Consider the following 18,575-nt stretch of genomic DNA (forward strand, 5'->3'; position numbering starts at 1 on the left):
TCTGTAATAATTTTCCCAGTATTCCTGGATGCTGAAAGCACAGAGATTACTGAGAAAACTCAGGAGGTGCTCAACTCCGGTCTCAGTTTGAAATTGAAGTTGATCTCTTCAGGCGTCTGTTTTCTACCCGCTGCTAAAAGATTTCTGACCATTAACTCCCACTTTGCTTTTTTCCCACTCCCATGATACAATATGAAATTTCAAGGTTACATTGTGACAAAATGAAATAGATTTTTCTCTTTTCACTGTTATGTTGACAATGCATGAATGACATTGAATATGATCTGACTAAACTATTTTTCTTAGAGTGCAAAAGTCTCCTTTATGCAAGGGATGAAATTAAAATAACAACAACAACAAAAGTTTGCAACAAATAACTTACCGGAGGGAGCAGTTTTGCAATCCTGCATGTTACACTTTTGGTTGTCGTTTGGTTTTAGCTTGTTGTCACACTGATCTTGATCCAATTCTTCTGAATCCTCTGCCTTTGTGTTGACACATTTGATGAGCCGATGCTGCAGTCCTCCTCCGCAAGAAGCTGAACACTGAGGGAAATTTCACAAAAGTTTATCATTCAAAACATAATGTAAGCGTTCTTACCAATGTTTAACATTATAATAACCAGTTCGCTTTTTTTTTTTTTGTAAATTGACAGCACTCACATTCTTTCAGTAATACAATTTGACTTTTGTTGGATGGTAGCAGAGTTTCATCGTTTAAGATTAATGGAGAAAAGCTAAATCCATTTCACTTCAATTAAATCCACACAAATTTAGTTCTAAACATCTCTTTTGTCTTAATCTTTCCCTTTTACTTCAATAAATTCAAAATCAGAATTAACATACAGTAGTAAAGACTAAGTGCTCTGGATAAGGCTGTTGTAATGCAACCTGGAGAACACTTTACTTTTCAAGCAGAAAAATTGAACTTAAAAAGTAGAAGTAGACATAGTGAAAATAGTTTTGCATAATATGCCAACAGAAACATGCACCAGAAACAGATCTGTAAAGGGGATTAGGACTCTCTTACATTGTGAGGAAAACCTGATTGATTGATTCCCAGGTTTGTTCTTTCTGAGTATAAAAAAACCCAGAACCAGCTGCTTTATCAGCAGGCTGGAGGAGAAGAAATCATGACAAGACTTACAGCCAATTACAGGCAGAGTTTGTAATGTCAGACAGCTAATTAAAAGGAATTTCTTGCTATCTTTTTTGAAAATACTTTCTTCTAGAGTGAGAAAGACTCCTATGTACCAAAAAAGGACCTACTTTTTGAAGTTTAGAAGCTATCACTAGGCAGCAGTTGTTTTTACTCTTAAAGTTTCTGAAGAGTTTAAACATATTGTATTGTATATGTGCAACTACATAAAACTTATCAATATACTTTAATGGCAAAAAAGCCAACACATGTTATTGTTATCTTTACTTTAAAAATAAGCAACATTATTGTTAATAGGTAAGAGAGCACAGCTTTGGTCTATCAGTGACATTATAAATGAGAGAGGGAGACATTTTTTGGAGGTGATCAAACTCAGCAGTAACATGTGATTTATTATGAATATTTATTTAAAGTTTCTTAACATTTATAGTACACATATACTACAATCATTTAAACATTGTTATTTGACAAGCTTTAATATTCTGAAAGAAACAATAACCTGAGTCAAGATCCATTAGCTTACTTCCCATTGTACATTAAATGAGAACCTTTTTAAGTATTCTTTGTTCAATAGCTAAAATACACTTATGTTGGTGGAAATGAAAGTACCAAACAAAAAAAAAGGATTAAAAAAATAATAAATATATATTTCTGTATCACCCAGCCCTGCAAGCAATATCCCACAAAAGGTGAGCTTCATTTGTTGTCCAAACCAAAAATTGTGAATGCATGTAATATAAGTTTTGAGGGTAATTTACTAAAATAGTGAGCTCAATCGATAACAAGTGTAAAATTAGTGCTTACACCCTATTCAAATGAGGATCTGATGGTTGAGAGCAGTGGGTTAATTTTGCATGTGTCAAAGGCAGTCATATTTCGTAATAGAACTGCCCATCGATGGCAGCTATGATCTCTATGTGGAGAAAATGAGGAAAAAAGGAACTTTTCTGTTTGCATGAAATTTAAAATCAAATCATCCCCTATCCACTGTCACACCAGTCAAGGTCAGTGTCTTAGCTTCTGGAAGCAATGCCAATCAGAAACAGTAAAATCATCTTTCTAGAAACACTGCATGTTTGTAACAGTTTAAATTTTTTAATTAATGGATAATTTTTTTTTAAAGAAAACATTGTGCATTTTTAGCACCATGGTTTGAGAACAACAGCCATAAAAGCTGAAACACACCACTCTATAAGCGGTAATGCAATTTGTTTGTCACACTGGTTGCATGTAGGGTTGCACTACACCCCACCATGTATTCATGGGAGAGTTTGTCCTAGAAATTCCCACAGCATAAAAACAAGTAAGCAGTAAATGTTGGTTTGTGGTTGCTCCTCTACCAAGCTCAAAGAAGACTGTTTCACCTCATCCTTTTGTTATTTATACCTGCTGTAGTTTGTTACTTGATATATTATATACTGAAAAAACATTTTTTTGTTGTAAACTACTTTCACACTTGATCTGATGATAGTGAACAAGTGCAAGGCTAGAAAACAGCCATATGCCCCCTCACCTCTAAAATTAATCTGTTGCTGGACTGTGCAGCACAAAATATTACTCAGGGAAAAGCCATTAACAGTGATGGAGCGCTAAAATTATCAATGCAGACACAAGAAAATGTGACATTGTAAGCCTTCTTACCATAGAAGAAAGGCAATGGTTTCTATTTGTGACTGACTCCAAGTTGGCCCTTAGTTTATCCAGCAGCACAAAGATAGCATTGCTTAATAAGTTATATGTCTTTTCGGTTTGATTTCTGACAGTCTAAATATGTTATTACACTTGTGCCCCCTTCTTGCCAGAATGACCGAATTTGTTCATTGAGTTTGCACCAAACATTTAAACAACCTAAACATCAGAAATTGCACCCAAAATAAGTTTTTAGGTTTGATCAGATTGCATCTGGTACATAATTACATTAGCATATCCTCCTCCCAGTTTTTTACATGTTCTGATGATCAGTGCATGTTATAAAAACTCATGAAGGCAAACACACTAGATCAGGGCTGCAAAAAGTTGTCTCTCGAAGGCTGCTTTCCTACAGGTTTTAGAGGTTTCCCTGCTTCAGCACAGCTGACTCTGAAGATTGCATTTTCAGAAAAAAAAAAACCCTTAATAAGCTATTAATGGAAATCAGCTAAAACCTGCAGGACAGTGGCCCTCAAAGACTGAATCTGGGCACCCTAGCACTAGATGGATTGCCCCTGCGACTGAGTGCAACCAATTAGTAGATAAGCTGTGCTCATGCTATCAAGTCTGCACCAGTTTGTACACATGCAAAACCCATAGATCATGTCCTTGGTCTTTTAAATTAAAGTCTTTTAGGGAGGAACATGTTATTAACTTCAAATCAGTCCTCCCTTCTACCAACTACCATTAATCTCAAAATTATCTTTACAGCCGATTAATACATTAATACAGAAATTAAATTGAGAAGGTATTATTGATAATACCTCATGGACGAATTATTGAGGCACATTACCCCCAAAATGCATGATTTTCATATTACAATATAGCTTTAAAGATCAATTAAGATTCTGATAATACAGGATATTAAATTATTTCAATGCTAATGCCCCTAGAAGAGAAAAAGGCTTTAAAAATGAATAGGAAATTTATGGAAATTATAAAGTAATTGAGTAATACAAGTTGTTGAAATGTAAATGAGATTCTTCTGCCCCAATGAAACTGTTTTATTAAATATGACTGATTATCATGTAAGACTACCTGTCCCCACGATCCAGTAAGCCACTGAGCACAAGGCTGGATGTTGCAGGATTGAATAGCGCTTGGCTGAAGGTCTCGGTCGCATCGATCATCCTCTGGACAGGTGACTATGCGCTGCTGCTCACCACCTCCGCACACCTCAGAGCACTAGGCAACAAACATCCAACATATTATACATCTTTGGTTAGGGGGTAGGGATATATTTTTCACCTGACTGAGTAATGAAAATAAAGATTTGGGCTTATAAAAATATGCCAAACACACATAGCTACCTTTAACTACCATATTATTTGCTTTTTGTGTTTAGGTCCTTAATTAAGGCTGTCTAATAAAAAAAATTCTTCTGGGTTTGCATGAATTATGTAATTACTTCCTTTTTTGCATTTAAATTTAAGATTAAATGGATATCTTTAGATATCTATCAGAAGAGCAACTAAAAACATATTAAAGCTTTAGCTAAAATCTGTAATGCAGTAATGCTGAACTTAGTGACATTGTGCAGAAAAAAACTATTCAGTGAGCTTATTACAGAGAATTTTGAGATTTCTACTGAACTGATTTCTACTCCAACATTTATAAAACTGAAGCTCTGGCTGCGGTTTGATGATTCAGAAACTTCCTTGTCAGTTCTTTTTGTTAGACGGAGAAAGCAGCACTTTTTTTAACGCCTCTCTCTGATCAGTTTGAAACATTATTGTTACCACTGAATAATAACCACCCTTTAGTGTGCTAGCACTTTGTTCAGTACAGACTCTAGAAAGGAACAAAATAATAGAATACTTTTCCTAAAAAAACTGAGAAACTTTATAACTTGACTTAATTAATGAATCAATGCTATTTTTAAAAGTTTTGTGACTCCCCCAGAAAATTATGGCTTCATTTTTATTGTTTATGGTAAATCACAAAATTAGATCATTATTATTTGCCAGACAAAGTTTAAGTAAATCACATGAAATTAAAACTCAAAAACAATATAAGATATTAAGGTGATAGAAACCAGAGATACTAGGCAGGATTACGAAATGAGTTCAACACTTTGGGGGAGATTTACAAGATACTGACACTAACGCTGCAATCAATCAGCCGCTACACATACTGTTTATAATCAGGCAAAGCCTATGAATTGATAAATGACTTTTTGGGTAGTACAGTAATTACATCTGCATATCCTCCTCAATTATATCAGCATGGTTTGGTCAAAGACATATGATCTGCATATTTATTATGGTATACAATGCAATAAAGGTGCAACCACTGCTCCTCTCATTTGACACATGCAATTTGCTCCTCATATGAAGATCTTTTTTTTTTTTTTTTTACGTTTTTCTTTTTACGTGTTTGTATGCAAACCGTTTGAGTGTCAGGATAAAAAAAAAAACAAAAGTGAAATATATTCTCAGGTGAAAAGAGGATTTTGGACAATTGAGTAAAAAACAAAAAATCCCCAAATCATTGCATTGGTTTATTACCAAACACCTAATTTAGATCTCTTTATTCTGCTTAGATGCTAAAAATGTATGAATATGCTGATTTATTTTTCCTGTAGAATTTAGGACCTGCCCATATTGCTCAAAGTACCGATACATAATTTGTTATTATCAGAGTGCTTGATTGACCAAAAAAAAAAAATACCTCACATTACATCAACCTCATAGGGACTCAATGGTGAAGAGGAAGACGAGAGACACCAGAACCAACACCACAGATGACCTGAAGTCAGATATAAGTTAACCTGAGCTGAAGATCTCAGCTGAAAGGCAGGATTATTGCCTGGCAATGTTGAGGAAAATACTTCAAAAAGTAACTAGTTATAGTTAATATTTCTCCATAAAAAGTTACATATTTGTAAATTAGTTTCTGCATGATCAATGTAACTAGTTAAAAATGAAAGTAGCTATATAGTAACTAGTTATGATCTTAAGTCTCGAAGCGTTTAGAGTTAACGTTATCGGAATTTGAATACAACTGGAAGTTCTATTATGAAGCATAAGAAGTTTGATATGAATGAATTCATTGAATAATAGTTTAAAGAAATACACATTAGAAAAGATTGTATGCTATTCTGCACCATGAGTGTTAAGAGTGTGTGTTGGGTCAAGCATGTTGCAGTGTAATGTGATTATGGTTTTGTTTATGATAAAAAAATAAAGCAAATTATACTTTTTGGAACCTCATATTTTTGCACGTTGACAGCCTTTGACTGGCTATAAAATAGGCAAAAAAGATATAAAAAAATTAAAAAAGCTTCTTAAGCAATTTAACAAAAATAAAACATGCTTTGCAGTAGAATTTGACAGGACACTATTACAGACAAAACAAAATAGGACAGAGAGTTAAGACAAAATATAGGCAGCCAGCTGTCAGTCAGTGTTCAGATGATGTGAGGATCTTCTTTGGATTACAGATGCCTCTAATTGAATTCTTTGTTCCCTCACATTATGGATAAATCATTATAATAATGAGTGAATTATTATAAATAGAAACATTTAGCCTCTCAGCCAATCAGTATGACGTATACCGATCTCAGATTCCTGCTTGTCCCAGCAGAAAACATTTCTTCCCAAAGCAGAGGTGCAGTTATGAAATGTTGCTCTAATTCAGGGGTGGGCAATTCCAGTTCCTGAGGGCCGGTATCCTTTGATTTTTTGATGTTCCTTAGGTTCAACATACCTGAATCAATTAAGATGACTCTGGAGGAACTGGCTGAGGAGGTAACGCATCCATTTGACTTAGGTGTGTGGACCAAAGTTGTATCTAAAAGTTGCAGGATACCGGCCCCCAGGAACTGGAATTGCCCGCCCCTGTTCTAATTGATCGAGATGAAGTGACGATAAGTGATGAAGCGTTAGATTTCAGGTAATGTAACAGCATTAGAAATGAATGAAAAGTAGTTAGATGACTTTCAATGAAAGGCTAATGTAGTTACTAACTTTGTCATTATGTAACACCGTAACTCCAAACATTGTTGCCTAGATACCAGATAGCAGTAACACATGAATTCATGCAAAAAGAGCTATTAATGTGTATTCTGCATAACATAGAACCACACTATTTAATGGGCTAGTATTGTAGTTTCGAAACATTACTGCAACACCTTTCCCTAAAAGTGTAAGCTTTAGCCTTTTTTTCTGTGGAACCTTTGAGGATGCTCCTAGATGCAGCAGCACTGAATGTGTTAAGAGATGTATGTGCTCTACTAAATCGGCTCCTTTTTTGTACAGCTGCAAATCCCACACAAATGCAACTTACCCCATCCCATCCTCACTAAATACATAAATAACCCCACCAAAGCAATAAGCATCATAAGTAACATCTTGAGAACACAGCATCCAACCTGCACCCTATCAATGCAATAAATAAATATTCAGGCATTGTCAAAAGCATTGGATATTACAAGAGTCTGTCTTGGGAGTGCTGAAGTTCTGTGCCTTAGTAAGATGAGAATCTAAGTGAGAGAAAAGCAATCGGCTTCTTATTTTTTGCTGAGTAATAAGAATAAAGTGAATTTAAATATAGCATAAAGGTAAATTTGAACCACAACTATAACATGCCAGAATTTTAACTTTTCTAATAGCTTACAATACAGCACTTTACTGCGTCATCTGTGACAACATTAGGTAATCTATGCTTAAATAAAAAAGCAGGCTTTTCTTTGACAAAAACTCACTCAATTATAAATAAAAAGAAAAAGGTATAAAAATGCAATGTTTCTTATTCAAAGATTGTGCAATGACCCCTTATTCTGTCACATTTAGAAGAATTAATATAAAATAAGAAGAGATTCTAACAACCACATTCATTTATCCTGTTATTTAGCTCACCTGGCCCCAGGAGGACGTGTACCAGTCGAGACATGTCCGTACATTGCATGGCATTTGTGCTAATGGCCTGCTGGACATGGCCCGGCAGTGGAAAGGTCGAAGAGGTCTTTGATCTCTCAGGTCAAAACACTGAACCTCTCTCAATTTAATTCCACCTTCACAGTTTTTGGAGCACTGGGAAACAAAATAAATAAATAGATAAAAAAAAAAACCAACAACAAAACAAAGCAATGAAACTCACAAGATATTTCATTTATACATAAATGGAATGAACTTTTTGTTCTGACATTAATTGGTCTGGTGTGGAGCCAAACACTGTTGATTTACGTAATGCAACCTGCAAGTAAGAAGATTAAAATATAGAGAGTAATATAGAAAGCAGTTCTACCTTACTCCATTCCCCAACCTTCCACGAGGAGCAAGGCCTCAGGTAACACTGTCTGGCAGGTGCAGGCCTCTTGGTTTGATCGCAGTCTGATTCTGAGCCAGTGCTGCAAATCAGAGTCCTCCATATAGCACCCAGACCGCAGCTAGTGGAGCACTGCCCACAGACAAAATCATTTGTGAGAATATAAATCTGACAGCTGAAAGCCAAAGAGGCATGAATCCCATTTTACCAGCTTGTCACCTATGCTCCACTGGTTTTACACTTTGATATTTAAGGGTTAGAGACAGTAACAGCAGCAGCATGAATAAGAATTTTCTGTAAGAATCATACAAGTCATATTTTGTGCCTTACGTTTCCTCTGTGTTGATTTATACATTTGTATTTAACTGTTGCTGTTTTAGTTTCAATTTCTGCATAGCAAAAACAGATGGAGTGTGGAAAATAAATCAAAATACTCACAGAGCTCCAGTTACCAGTAATCCAGAAGGCTGCACTATTGACCAGTGTGGAGGCTGAAGTTTGGACTGAATGCAGAAGTGGAGCTGAAGTTGGGAGAATTAGAGCACTTGGTGTCGTTGATTTTACCTGCTGTGCTGGAGCTGAGCTAAGTTTAGGAATGATTGATGTGGTTATAGATTGGTGTTTAGCTCCTGAATGACTGTTATCGCTGCTCTGCACCACAGAGGGAATTAATATTTCATTGTAATGAAAATCAGACGAATGAAATGAAGTAGGCTGGAATGCTCCGTCTGTTCCAGTTTTCTCAGCGTATGAAGGTATCTGTTTTCCATCTGGAGGGGTGCTTGTAGCTCCCTGGAGGATTTTATCCAATCTGACATCTGTTTCAGTTGAAAATATAGAGTCAGACATGTCTTGTTTACCTGAGATTAGAAGGAGGGGAACGGGAGGAGGTGAGGGTTTCTCCGAGAAAAGAGGTGATGATGTGCTGAGCTCAAGTTTTGAATCCCAGAGGTTACCGTCACCCTTAGCAAAACGATTCTGATTCAGATCCCAATCCTCCTCCGTGAAAGCACCTGGAATGTCTGAGTACTGACTGGTTGTTTGAGGTATTTCTGAAACATTACTGTCAAGATCAGTCACAGCCTGACTTCCCTTCTCTAGAGACGGAGCGCCTAAAGGTTCTGAACTTTCCACATCTTCATCTGAAGAGATATATGCTGTAACAACCTTTCGAGCATTTGATTTTGAGGTAACATCAGTGGTTATAGTTCTGGCAGCAGGAGCAGTGTGTGTCGGAGGCACAGTGAGACGGTAAAAGTGATTTTCCTCCTCACTGGAATCACTGTAGTTATATTCCATCTGCTCTCCAGAATGACCCCGTGTTTCATCCTCTACAGGCCACTTTGTGATGACAACCAGACTCTGCTTTGTGCTGATAACTTCAGGCATCAGACTTTTACCTTTTTGTACAGTTTGTGAATCTGGGGTTGTGGACAGTGGAGATGGTCTGGTGGCAGATACTGGGAGAAGGTGATCTTCATACAGAAAGTCATTTATTTCATCTTGATATTCTTGCTCAGAGTGAACCTTTTTGACATTTGTTTCTGTGCTTTCTGGCTCTTTAGTTTGCAAAAGGTGGAGGTCTGTAATCAACCTAGGAGGTGAAGTAGTAATGGGAACCTGTGGAGTTTCTGTCAAACCCTTTTCTTTTATAAACTGGGTTGGTTTTGCTTCTTGCGGAGAGTTTAAACTGTGACTGTCGTCCGATTCCTCCTCAAATATCCCAAGTTCATTAAATAAGTCCTCATGAAAGTCGATAAAGTTGTAATCATAGTAGAAATCGTCGATGTGAACGCTGGTTTCACGAGAAGGTTCATTATCTTCAATGGTATTCTGGTTATTTTCAATGTTATTGTTGTAGTGGAAATCTCCCTCAACAACGTAATTGTGGTCTTTCTGACTCCTCGGCTGGCCTCTGTTGGTGCCATATTTGGGGAGAGGTTTGGCTTCAGGAAGGATATTTATTTCATTGAACACCTCATTGCTCATCCAACCACTGCCAGACCATTCGATGCCTCCAAAATTATCCAAAACCGAGGGACAGTCCCGAACCTGGCAGCTTGTGACCGCCGACGGTTTGTTTTGAGGGTCACAATCTACCCCGGTGTTCCTGGAGCAGGTTACATTGCGGTGACGCGTTCCAGGACCACAAGTTACTGAGCACTGTATGAAGAAATAAGCAGAAAGGTGGAAATTAAATGGATTTACAGGTACAAGTAAGTTTGAACTGGGATTTAAAACCACATACACAAAAAACAAGAGACTATAAAAGTGATTGAATAAAGACCAAAATGATTATGGTCAATAATTTAACAATAAGGATTTATGCTAAATTGAATTTTCAGTTTACTAAATTTGAAATGTAGTCAAATGCTTACTTCATTTGAAAGTAGGCAAATATAGTAGAGTTTACTGTGTATCTCCAGTATTCTGTATTTCAGATCCTTTACCCCAAATAGTTCACCTATAGTATATACAGTTTCTGCAAGAGAGGCTATTTTCTAAGGTAATGCAACCATATTTTACTCTGAGTTGTTTTCACTTGTTTTGTCCTTGATGACACTTATGTAGATGCTTTCTAGGTAAGTTCCCTATGGTTCAATAACATAAAAAAAAAAATAATTTGTCTTACATGAATCTGATTTCCAAATAGAACTGCTATACTGTACTCCCAAACAGCGGAGGCTCAGTTACAGAGATGCTGGCACCACAGATAATGCAGCGCTGCAGAGATTCTGTGACAGTAATAAAAAGCAACCAAAAGCCAAGCACAGCTCCTTCCACTGCGTCTCTATGTTTCTCAATTTTTGATGAAACAGTTCCACATTTAGACATAAATAAATGTGTGAATAATGCAAAATATTAAAAATAACAGCTTGATTAAAAGCATACCTATTTTGCTTTGGCATCAATGGACTATTTAGGTTTCATTTATGCATATTTTCAGCTAACTGTGTTATTAGTAAAATCTTTATTTTTTTAGGGCATTTCTAGAAACATTGGCATATTTATAAAGACCTTTTAACAGGGGAAAAATAGTTTGCATGCTCAGGTTTTGTGTGTTCTTTACTTTAAATCTGTTTATACTTCTATGTTCATAGGTGCAGGATAGAGGAACTAATCCCCGAAAAGGTGAGGTGACCCAGAGCGACAGTGTCTACAGCATCTAATAAACAGCATAGCTGTGTTGCTATCTGACTGTGCAAACTACATCAACTTTCTAATTTAATGCAAGATGGGAAGGTAGCAAACTTTGTGTTTACCAGAAACATCAGCCATTATTTCAGAAATAACAGCCTGAAGAGTGTAAACAAACACTGGCAATATGAATTAATGTGGTACAAAAAAAAAAACAACAGTAAAAGAGCTGATGGAATATTTCTGAGCACACTAGAAACTAACCTTTGACCAGCTTCCAGTGCTCCAGTCTGCAGGGCAGGGGATGTGTATGTTGCAGACGGATACAGACTCAGGCCTGGGGATATGGTTGCAGTCACTTGGATCCAAAGCTTTCTGCTCTTCTGCGCTCACAGCTTGGATGCAAAGGACTGTTCTTATAGCCTGACCCAGGCTACCACAGCTTGCTGAGCACTTATGCCATTCTCCAACCCACCATCTGCACAAGCACCAAACAAAGCACAAATTTCCACTAATTAGCACAAATGAGAATAAAATGACAAACATATCACTGTAGTCATAATGCAAATTTTGATAAATAAAAAACACATATACTTGGCCCACATTTTCATGCTGTCATGCATTGAAATAGTAAAAAAATAGAAGAACACCACAAATACATTATTATGCTAGAACTTGTTGTACATGGAATTAATGGATGGTGTGGAGGAGACAAAGTTCTTACAAGGATTTTAATTTTTATGTAAAACATACATCACTAAACAGTTATTGTAAAAATATTTCAAAATAGGTTAAAGTTATTGATGACTTAGGTAGATAAATTATTTAACTGAAGTGATTTAGTTTTTTAGTCTGTTGTTCACATAAAGGAATAAATGAATAACTAAGTGGATGGATAAAACAAATATTTCAAATTTTGAAAGATCCAAAAACATGGAAACATAAACCAGAGGCATTTTATCAAGTGCTTCATTGCACTACTGTCTTTTACAACAGCTTGATTTCTTTGAGGCATGGATACTTTGGAGAATAATATAGGAGTAGACAGATCCAAACAGGACAATGGACCATTTTCCGCCCCAGGTTTCAATCAGGCAGAGTTTCAGAATCCTGCTGCCGTTCCTTAAGAAAAGTTGTAAAAGCCTCCTCACAGTGACAAGATACATGTTCATTCTGAAAAAAATGCTTCGTCACTAGAAAACTGTCTGGCGACTGAGGGAATGAGAAAAATGTCCAAAATCTAAAACCCCATCTGTGCATTTCCTGCAGAGGTAATTACGGCCATCTGCCCTGCTCATTTACTCGACATGCAGCTTCACACCATCAGCAACAGAGGAAATGTTCTTGTTCTGTTCAGGCAGTCATCTATTTATGCATCACTGGGATGGAAACAAACGGATGTTCCTGCATGATCTAAGGGGCCATTGCAGATTTAGCAATCATCCAAACAGTTACAATCTATACATGCATCTCTTTAAGGCCCTGGGACAAAGCTCTGTGGTAGTAATGATGGATTATGATTTAGTTTTTTAGAAGAAGCTTCCTCCATTTGAATTCTGCTGCTTTTTCTCTAGTAATTCTTTTCTGCATTTTCTATTTTTAATAACTTTTATCCTGAGTTTTTGTTGTTATACATAGAAGTATTTTTATGTCTAATTTCATGTTTTAAATCATTTAAAACAATTTAACTCTTTAACTAAATTCAACTTATTTAGCCAAAAGATGCAGTTTTGCATTCTTAGAGTTTTAACATATTGAGCCTTGTTTAAGCAAAGAGAAATATCATTATAGACATAAATTCTCTCAGCAACTAACAGTAGTGAATCCATCAAATTTTCCCCTTAACCTTGAGTGACTCCATACTTTTCTTTCACCTCATTCTTAAAAGATGCTATTTTTTGTCAGCTCACTAAATACTCTATCAGAATACAGCCTCCATGTGTTTTCTCAGTAACAGTGTTGCTGCTTAGCTTTTTCAGAGGTATTTAGAGTAAAATCAACTTCATTACCAAACACAAAAAGCAAGCTCCCATTAAATAAGACTTAAAAGATCATCACACAAGTAATAGGCTTTGGAAGTTGAATTGACTTAGTAAAGAACTCAGCAATCTTTCTGCCTCTGCTTTTGATTGCAGAATCCACACAGACATGCAAATAACACATGAGCTCTTACAGCTCCTTGATTTCAACCAGATTCAAAGGTCTGAAAAAAAGAAAATGGCACAATTAACTGAAAACATTAACAGGAAAGAACATGTGTAACTGTTTAATGAAACATGCACTGATTCAAAATCAGCAACAGGTGGAAGAGTTGGAAGGTAAGGAAACTAAGTAAAACAGAAATCTCAGGCTAATCATGTTCCCATTTAGACAAAGTTAACAAAATGGAAACAATAGCAAAAAAAAAAAAATAATTTCCACAAGACTAAGAAAAATTAAGACAAAGCGTTCCAGCTTGTGACACTGAGTGAAAGTGATTTAGAGTGCTAACTTAACTTCTCAGCAAAAATTGAGGTTCTTTTCCGATTTTACCAAAATGATTACGCTACACTTTAGTGCCAAAACAGTGTATAAAAGTAAAATAATAATACCCAATTTTCCGGCCTATAGAGCACACCTCAATATAACCGACGGCCACCAAATCTTTTGAAAAAAACTTGAAAGTGTACATATATAAGCTACAATGGGCTATAAGCCACTGATATCAACTGAACTGTCGCCCACCAAACCTGTAGGGGGAGCTCTACATATAGCCCATAGAGTAGGAATGAGGAATGCTAGATTCTGTCAACTTGGAAAGCAGCAGAAAGAGTTTTGTCACTACCTAGAAGCATGATCCATCCTGTGCATGCACAAACAGTGTAGGCAATACTTAGTTTTTCTTACTTTTTTTTCTTTTGTCTTCAGGAGGGGGGTTCCTTTGAATGTTTTTTTTATTTTTGCGTAAATATTGCATATTCTAAAAACCCCCAAAAAATGCAATACACTTAAATAGCCTTTCAAATGTTAGTGTGACTGCTCTGAGCATGTCCGATGATGACATCAGGCAACACAATGGAGAGAATGCAAAACGTATACATTTTTTCCAGATCATTCTTTAATGTTCCAAGTATATAAATAAATATTTTTAGTACCGTCATTACATAGTTTTCACCGACCTGGATCTTACTACTGTGTTTGCGCATACGCAGGACGGATCGTGCTTCCAGGACAGATCAGATAGTGACAAGCTTCAACTGAAAGATGGGGCTTCGGCAGCTCTTTAAATGGCCTGTGATTATATAGCGCCTTTTTAAGTCAGGAGACTCCAAAGTGCTTTACAGTCATTCACCCTTTCACGAACACACTCATTGTAGCCACAGCTGCCCTGGGGTTCGCTGACAGAAGTGAGGCTGCCATAAACGGGTGCCACCGGGCCCTCTGACAACCATCAGTAGGGAATGCAGGTGAAGTGTCACTGAAAGCCGGTGCCAACCCTTCGATTTCAGGGCAAACTCCTACACCCGACATCACTGTCGCCACTGTCAGCTATGCAGGAGTTGAGCCCAGTCTCTTCATCGGTTCCGCAGCTTTAATGCAGTTAATTAATGTCAAAATGTGTGAACTCAGGACATTTTTTCTCCGCCTGCCTAGCATGTTCTTGTGCTAAATGAATTTTAGCCCCTTATTCTTTTTTTTTCCAATTTTCACTTCCCCCTCTGGTGTTTAGCAAAAATCCACAGAAAAGCTGAACCTTCTTATAAGCCGTATGGTTCAAATCGTGGGAAATAAGTAACGGCTTATAGTCCAGAAAATACGGTAATTAGAAATACTGCTCTTGATCTCAACTTATATCATTCACTAAGTCTAATGAAGAACAAACATTTGTCTGTAAAATAATACATTTTTCAAAATAGCCAAAGCGGGTCTAAGGTTTAAGTGGACTTTTTAGGTTGTTAAATAATGGAACAATATATTACAGTAAACCTTATAATTAGGAACCTTATCTTGACAGAGTCACAATAATTTTTCTGCTATAATGGAAAATGTTTTCATGGACAAAGTAACTGTTTATTTAAAGATTATGTTTTGTCAGCGCATCAAATGCTATGATTAAATCTATGAAGGCCTCCACATAAACTGTGTTTTATAACCTCTAGATAACAACTCATTGGGATTTCAGGTTTCTTTGAATATGGATCACTAGGATTTTTGAATACAATATTACTGTTGATTTATTCTGATTAAAAGAAGTTATTACTGTTTAATAACATTTTTGGGTTGTAAGTTTACTTCTCAGGCTCACTGGTTGTCGCTTCCTCATTCTTTTCTTTTCAACATAATTTATAACTTTAAGCAGAATTGAGTTTATTTTATTCAGTGTCTACTTAAAACATTAGCAGAAAATAGGGTTTTCCTTATCTGCTGAGGCCAGAAAAGGAACAAAAAAAAAAGACATATCTGCTTAAAATGAATGGTCAAGTGTTAATCTATTATATTGTCTGAAAGGTGTAACTCTTTTAGCATGATTCATTGTAGGTTCACTTTTTTTTTCATTTACGAAAATAAACAAATAGGACATTTCTCCTTAGGGTCTCATAAATGAAAATAGCTATAATTTTATATGAAGGTCATAAAGAAAAACACTTTAAGACAGACACTTTGAACACTTCGAAAACAGATCCAACTTTTCTAAAAATTTCATTCTAAACTAACAGTTTTGTGATTTTAACAGCTGAAAGTAGAGCAGAAAAGAAAATGTGCTGCTGGTCTGTGAGTTTTAAATTATAGCATGTCTGGATGGCAAACTCACATTGCTGGACAAGGATCCCGGTAACAGCTGGTTTGGTTGTCATCAGGTCGAGTTGAGGGGTCGCAGAAATGCTCCTCAGCAATCCCAGTAGTCTTTTCCACACAGTAAACTATCTGCCCCTGTACACCTTGAGACCAGGTGGGAGGAGAAAAAAAAAACAACCTTTTTTGACAGGGTCATGACAAAGAAAAGCAGCAGTATGTTTTAAAGTTATATTCATGGGAAAAAAGAGCTGTACTGGAAGCTGTGGAAAAAAACTAAAAGCAACCCGGCTGCTATAATAGAGTTGAAGGGGGGAAGCACAAACTCATAGATTAGATCAAGGGTCTTCAACGTTTTCCAGGCCAAGGACCCCCAAACGGATGGCGATATGGTGCGGGGACCCTTAGTTATATACATTGTATAAATTTCTGTTATATCAAACTGGTCCTATAGTCACTCTATTACAGATGGAGTCATGTAACGAAAGTAATTATACCCTGGGATTATTAAAGTATTTATGCTTCTGATTACTCGTTGATGGGACAGGTGTTGTGAATGAAACGGTGCCCAGTTTGAAAGAGCTCCTGTGTGTGGCTGAATGTTTGCCTTAATGACTGAAAGACATCTTCTGTTTCCATTTATCTGTTTACTACAGTGTGTTGAATTCATGATAATTTGGATTTAAAGACATTTCAATTAGTGGAAAAAATTAGCAGATGGAATATAAAAAAAGTGTAATCAACCCAGACTTTTGCAACCCACATGCAGTACCTCCGTGGACCCCCTAGGGGTAGCGGACCCCCTGTTGAAGAACTTTGGATTAGATGATTATCTTTATTGAAGCAGGGGTTCCAGCAGTTAGCTTGTTGTGTGAATAGAGATGTATGTTGATGCAATGAGGAGAAGGAATGGTTGAGAGGCATCAATTGCTGGTTACGATATGAGGGTTCTCCCTCTGTCTTGCTGAAGTATTGTCGAGGTTGTGAGATTTAGTTTTTCAGTTGTTTATTTTGAAACCTGGCAGCGGACTTATCTGATCTGTCAGATTTTTCACTGACTCGCTGCATACTCAGGTTTTCAGATTGCTATATGAATATATCTTGCAAAGAATAACCATGACTGGAATGAAATTAAACTCTGGTAAGGTTAAAGGTTTCTGAGTTAGATTCGGATAAGGTCAACTAGATGTTGATTATTCTTAAAAATTTAGTGGAAGACGTTTTAAAAACACCTACCATGTACATTTAAACTCTACCGTAGAGACATCAAATGATTAAATGCCCAACCTTAAAGGAGGAAAATAAAATAAAAAAGATTGAAGAAGAATGGCTTTTTGTCAGCTTTACACAAACTGTGTTGACTATTGCATGAAGCACACTATGTAAGCCCAGAGGTCAATAAAAAAAAAAAAAGGCATACTCATACCTCATAAAGCATTTCTCAAATTGTACACTGGCTAATCTGCTAATCCTGTTATTAACTGAAATGAAGGTGCTAGAGGATGAAGTGGAATTTTGAAAGTAAATTCTGTGCCTTAGTAAGTTAAAATCCCCCCCAAAAATTAGTTTGGCCTATATACAAAACTTATTTTTTCTGTAACAAAGAAACAAGCATAATAAACTGCAAATTCAACTTCTTGGCTACATATGTAGCAAGTTTGGTGTCCATGTTACAAGCAACGCAGAAATCATAGCTGTTAAGAAACTGCAGCAGTAGTTCACCCAGGTGAACTACTGCTGCAGTTTGACATTTGGAATGCTGTTATATATTTCGTTATAAAAATACAATTTTCCTCTCTAAAATCGAAAGTTTTTTTTTTTTTCCCAGGACTGTTTATTTACACACATTGCACTATATACAAAAAGCTAACTAGACTTTTTTTCTATAAACATCAATATCCGTTTGTCCAATCAGGGAGTTTGAAAGCTCTTTGGAAAGACAGAACCCAATGATATGCACCAGTTTGAGATAGACAGGAGAACAAGGGAATCACACATTCAAGAGTAGCAGAGGTATTTGTGATTTACACATGGATACAGTTTCCAAATATGGGCATGCTGCTGTATTTTAAAACAGTGAGACGAAGAAACCTTTAACGGAAAATAAGATATTGGTTGGAAATATCCAGAAAGTGACTTTCATTCAGATGAAAATATCTTTTGATGAAAAAAATAGCAAAGGTAGAACAGATTGTATGTGCTTTGCTTGGTTTTGATGTTTTTGGAGTAGTTTGTTGAGTGGTCAGCTGCAAATAATCAGTTTTGCACATATGTTTCACTTTAGTGAAAGTTAATTGATTCTCTTGCTGGCTTTCATTAGCAATGCATTGATTGGCGCTGCCACCTGTGCTGTTAAAACCAGGCCCACTGAAGCAAAGTTTTTGCACTTTTTGGCATGGCGTCGGAGCTTCGGTCGGAGGATATTAGAATGAAGTAGATAGTTTTATAGAGGAGTCAAGATCTTCATCACGTGTGTGTCAGTCTCAGAGCTAGTGAGTTAAAAACTTATTGTTGCAAAACAGCTGCAGCCCCCCTTGATATATATATAG

General features: G+C 36.5%; 1 protein-coding gene across 1 annotated transcript in view; it reads right to left on the bottom strand.

Annotated features, from left to right (window-relative positions):
* Positions 1-18,575, bottom strand: part of LOC107097480 (A disintegrin and metalloproteinase with thrombospondin motifs 7-like) — a 128,944-nt gene that overhangs the window by 24,794 nt on the left and 85,575 nt on the right. Inside the window, 7 exon segments of the mRNA XM_015394630.1 lie at positions 383-545; positions 3,886-4,032; positions 7,707-7,880; positions 8,095-8,247; positions 8,554-10,278; positions 11,518-11,731; positions 16,046-16,172. Of these exon segments, the coding sequence (XP_015250116.1) occupies positions 383-545; positions 3,886-4,032; positions 7,707-7,880; positions 8,095-8,247; positions 8,554-10,278; positions 11,518-11,731; positions 16,046-16,172 (2,703 nt within the window).

The sequence above is a fragment of the Cyprinodon variegatus genome, unplaced genomic scaffold, assembly GCF_000732505.1.
Source record: "Cyprinodon variegatus isolate N-32 unplaced genomic scaffold, C_variegatus-1.0 Scaffold701, whole genome shotgun sequence".
Lineage (NCBI taxonomy): Eukaryota > Metazoa > Chordata > Actinopteri > Cyprinodontiformes > Cyprinodontidae > Cyprinodon > Cyprinodon variegatus.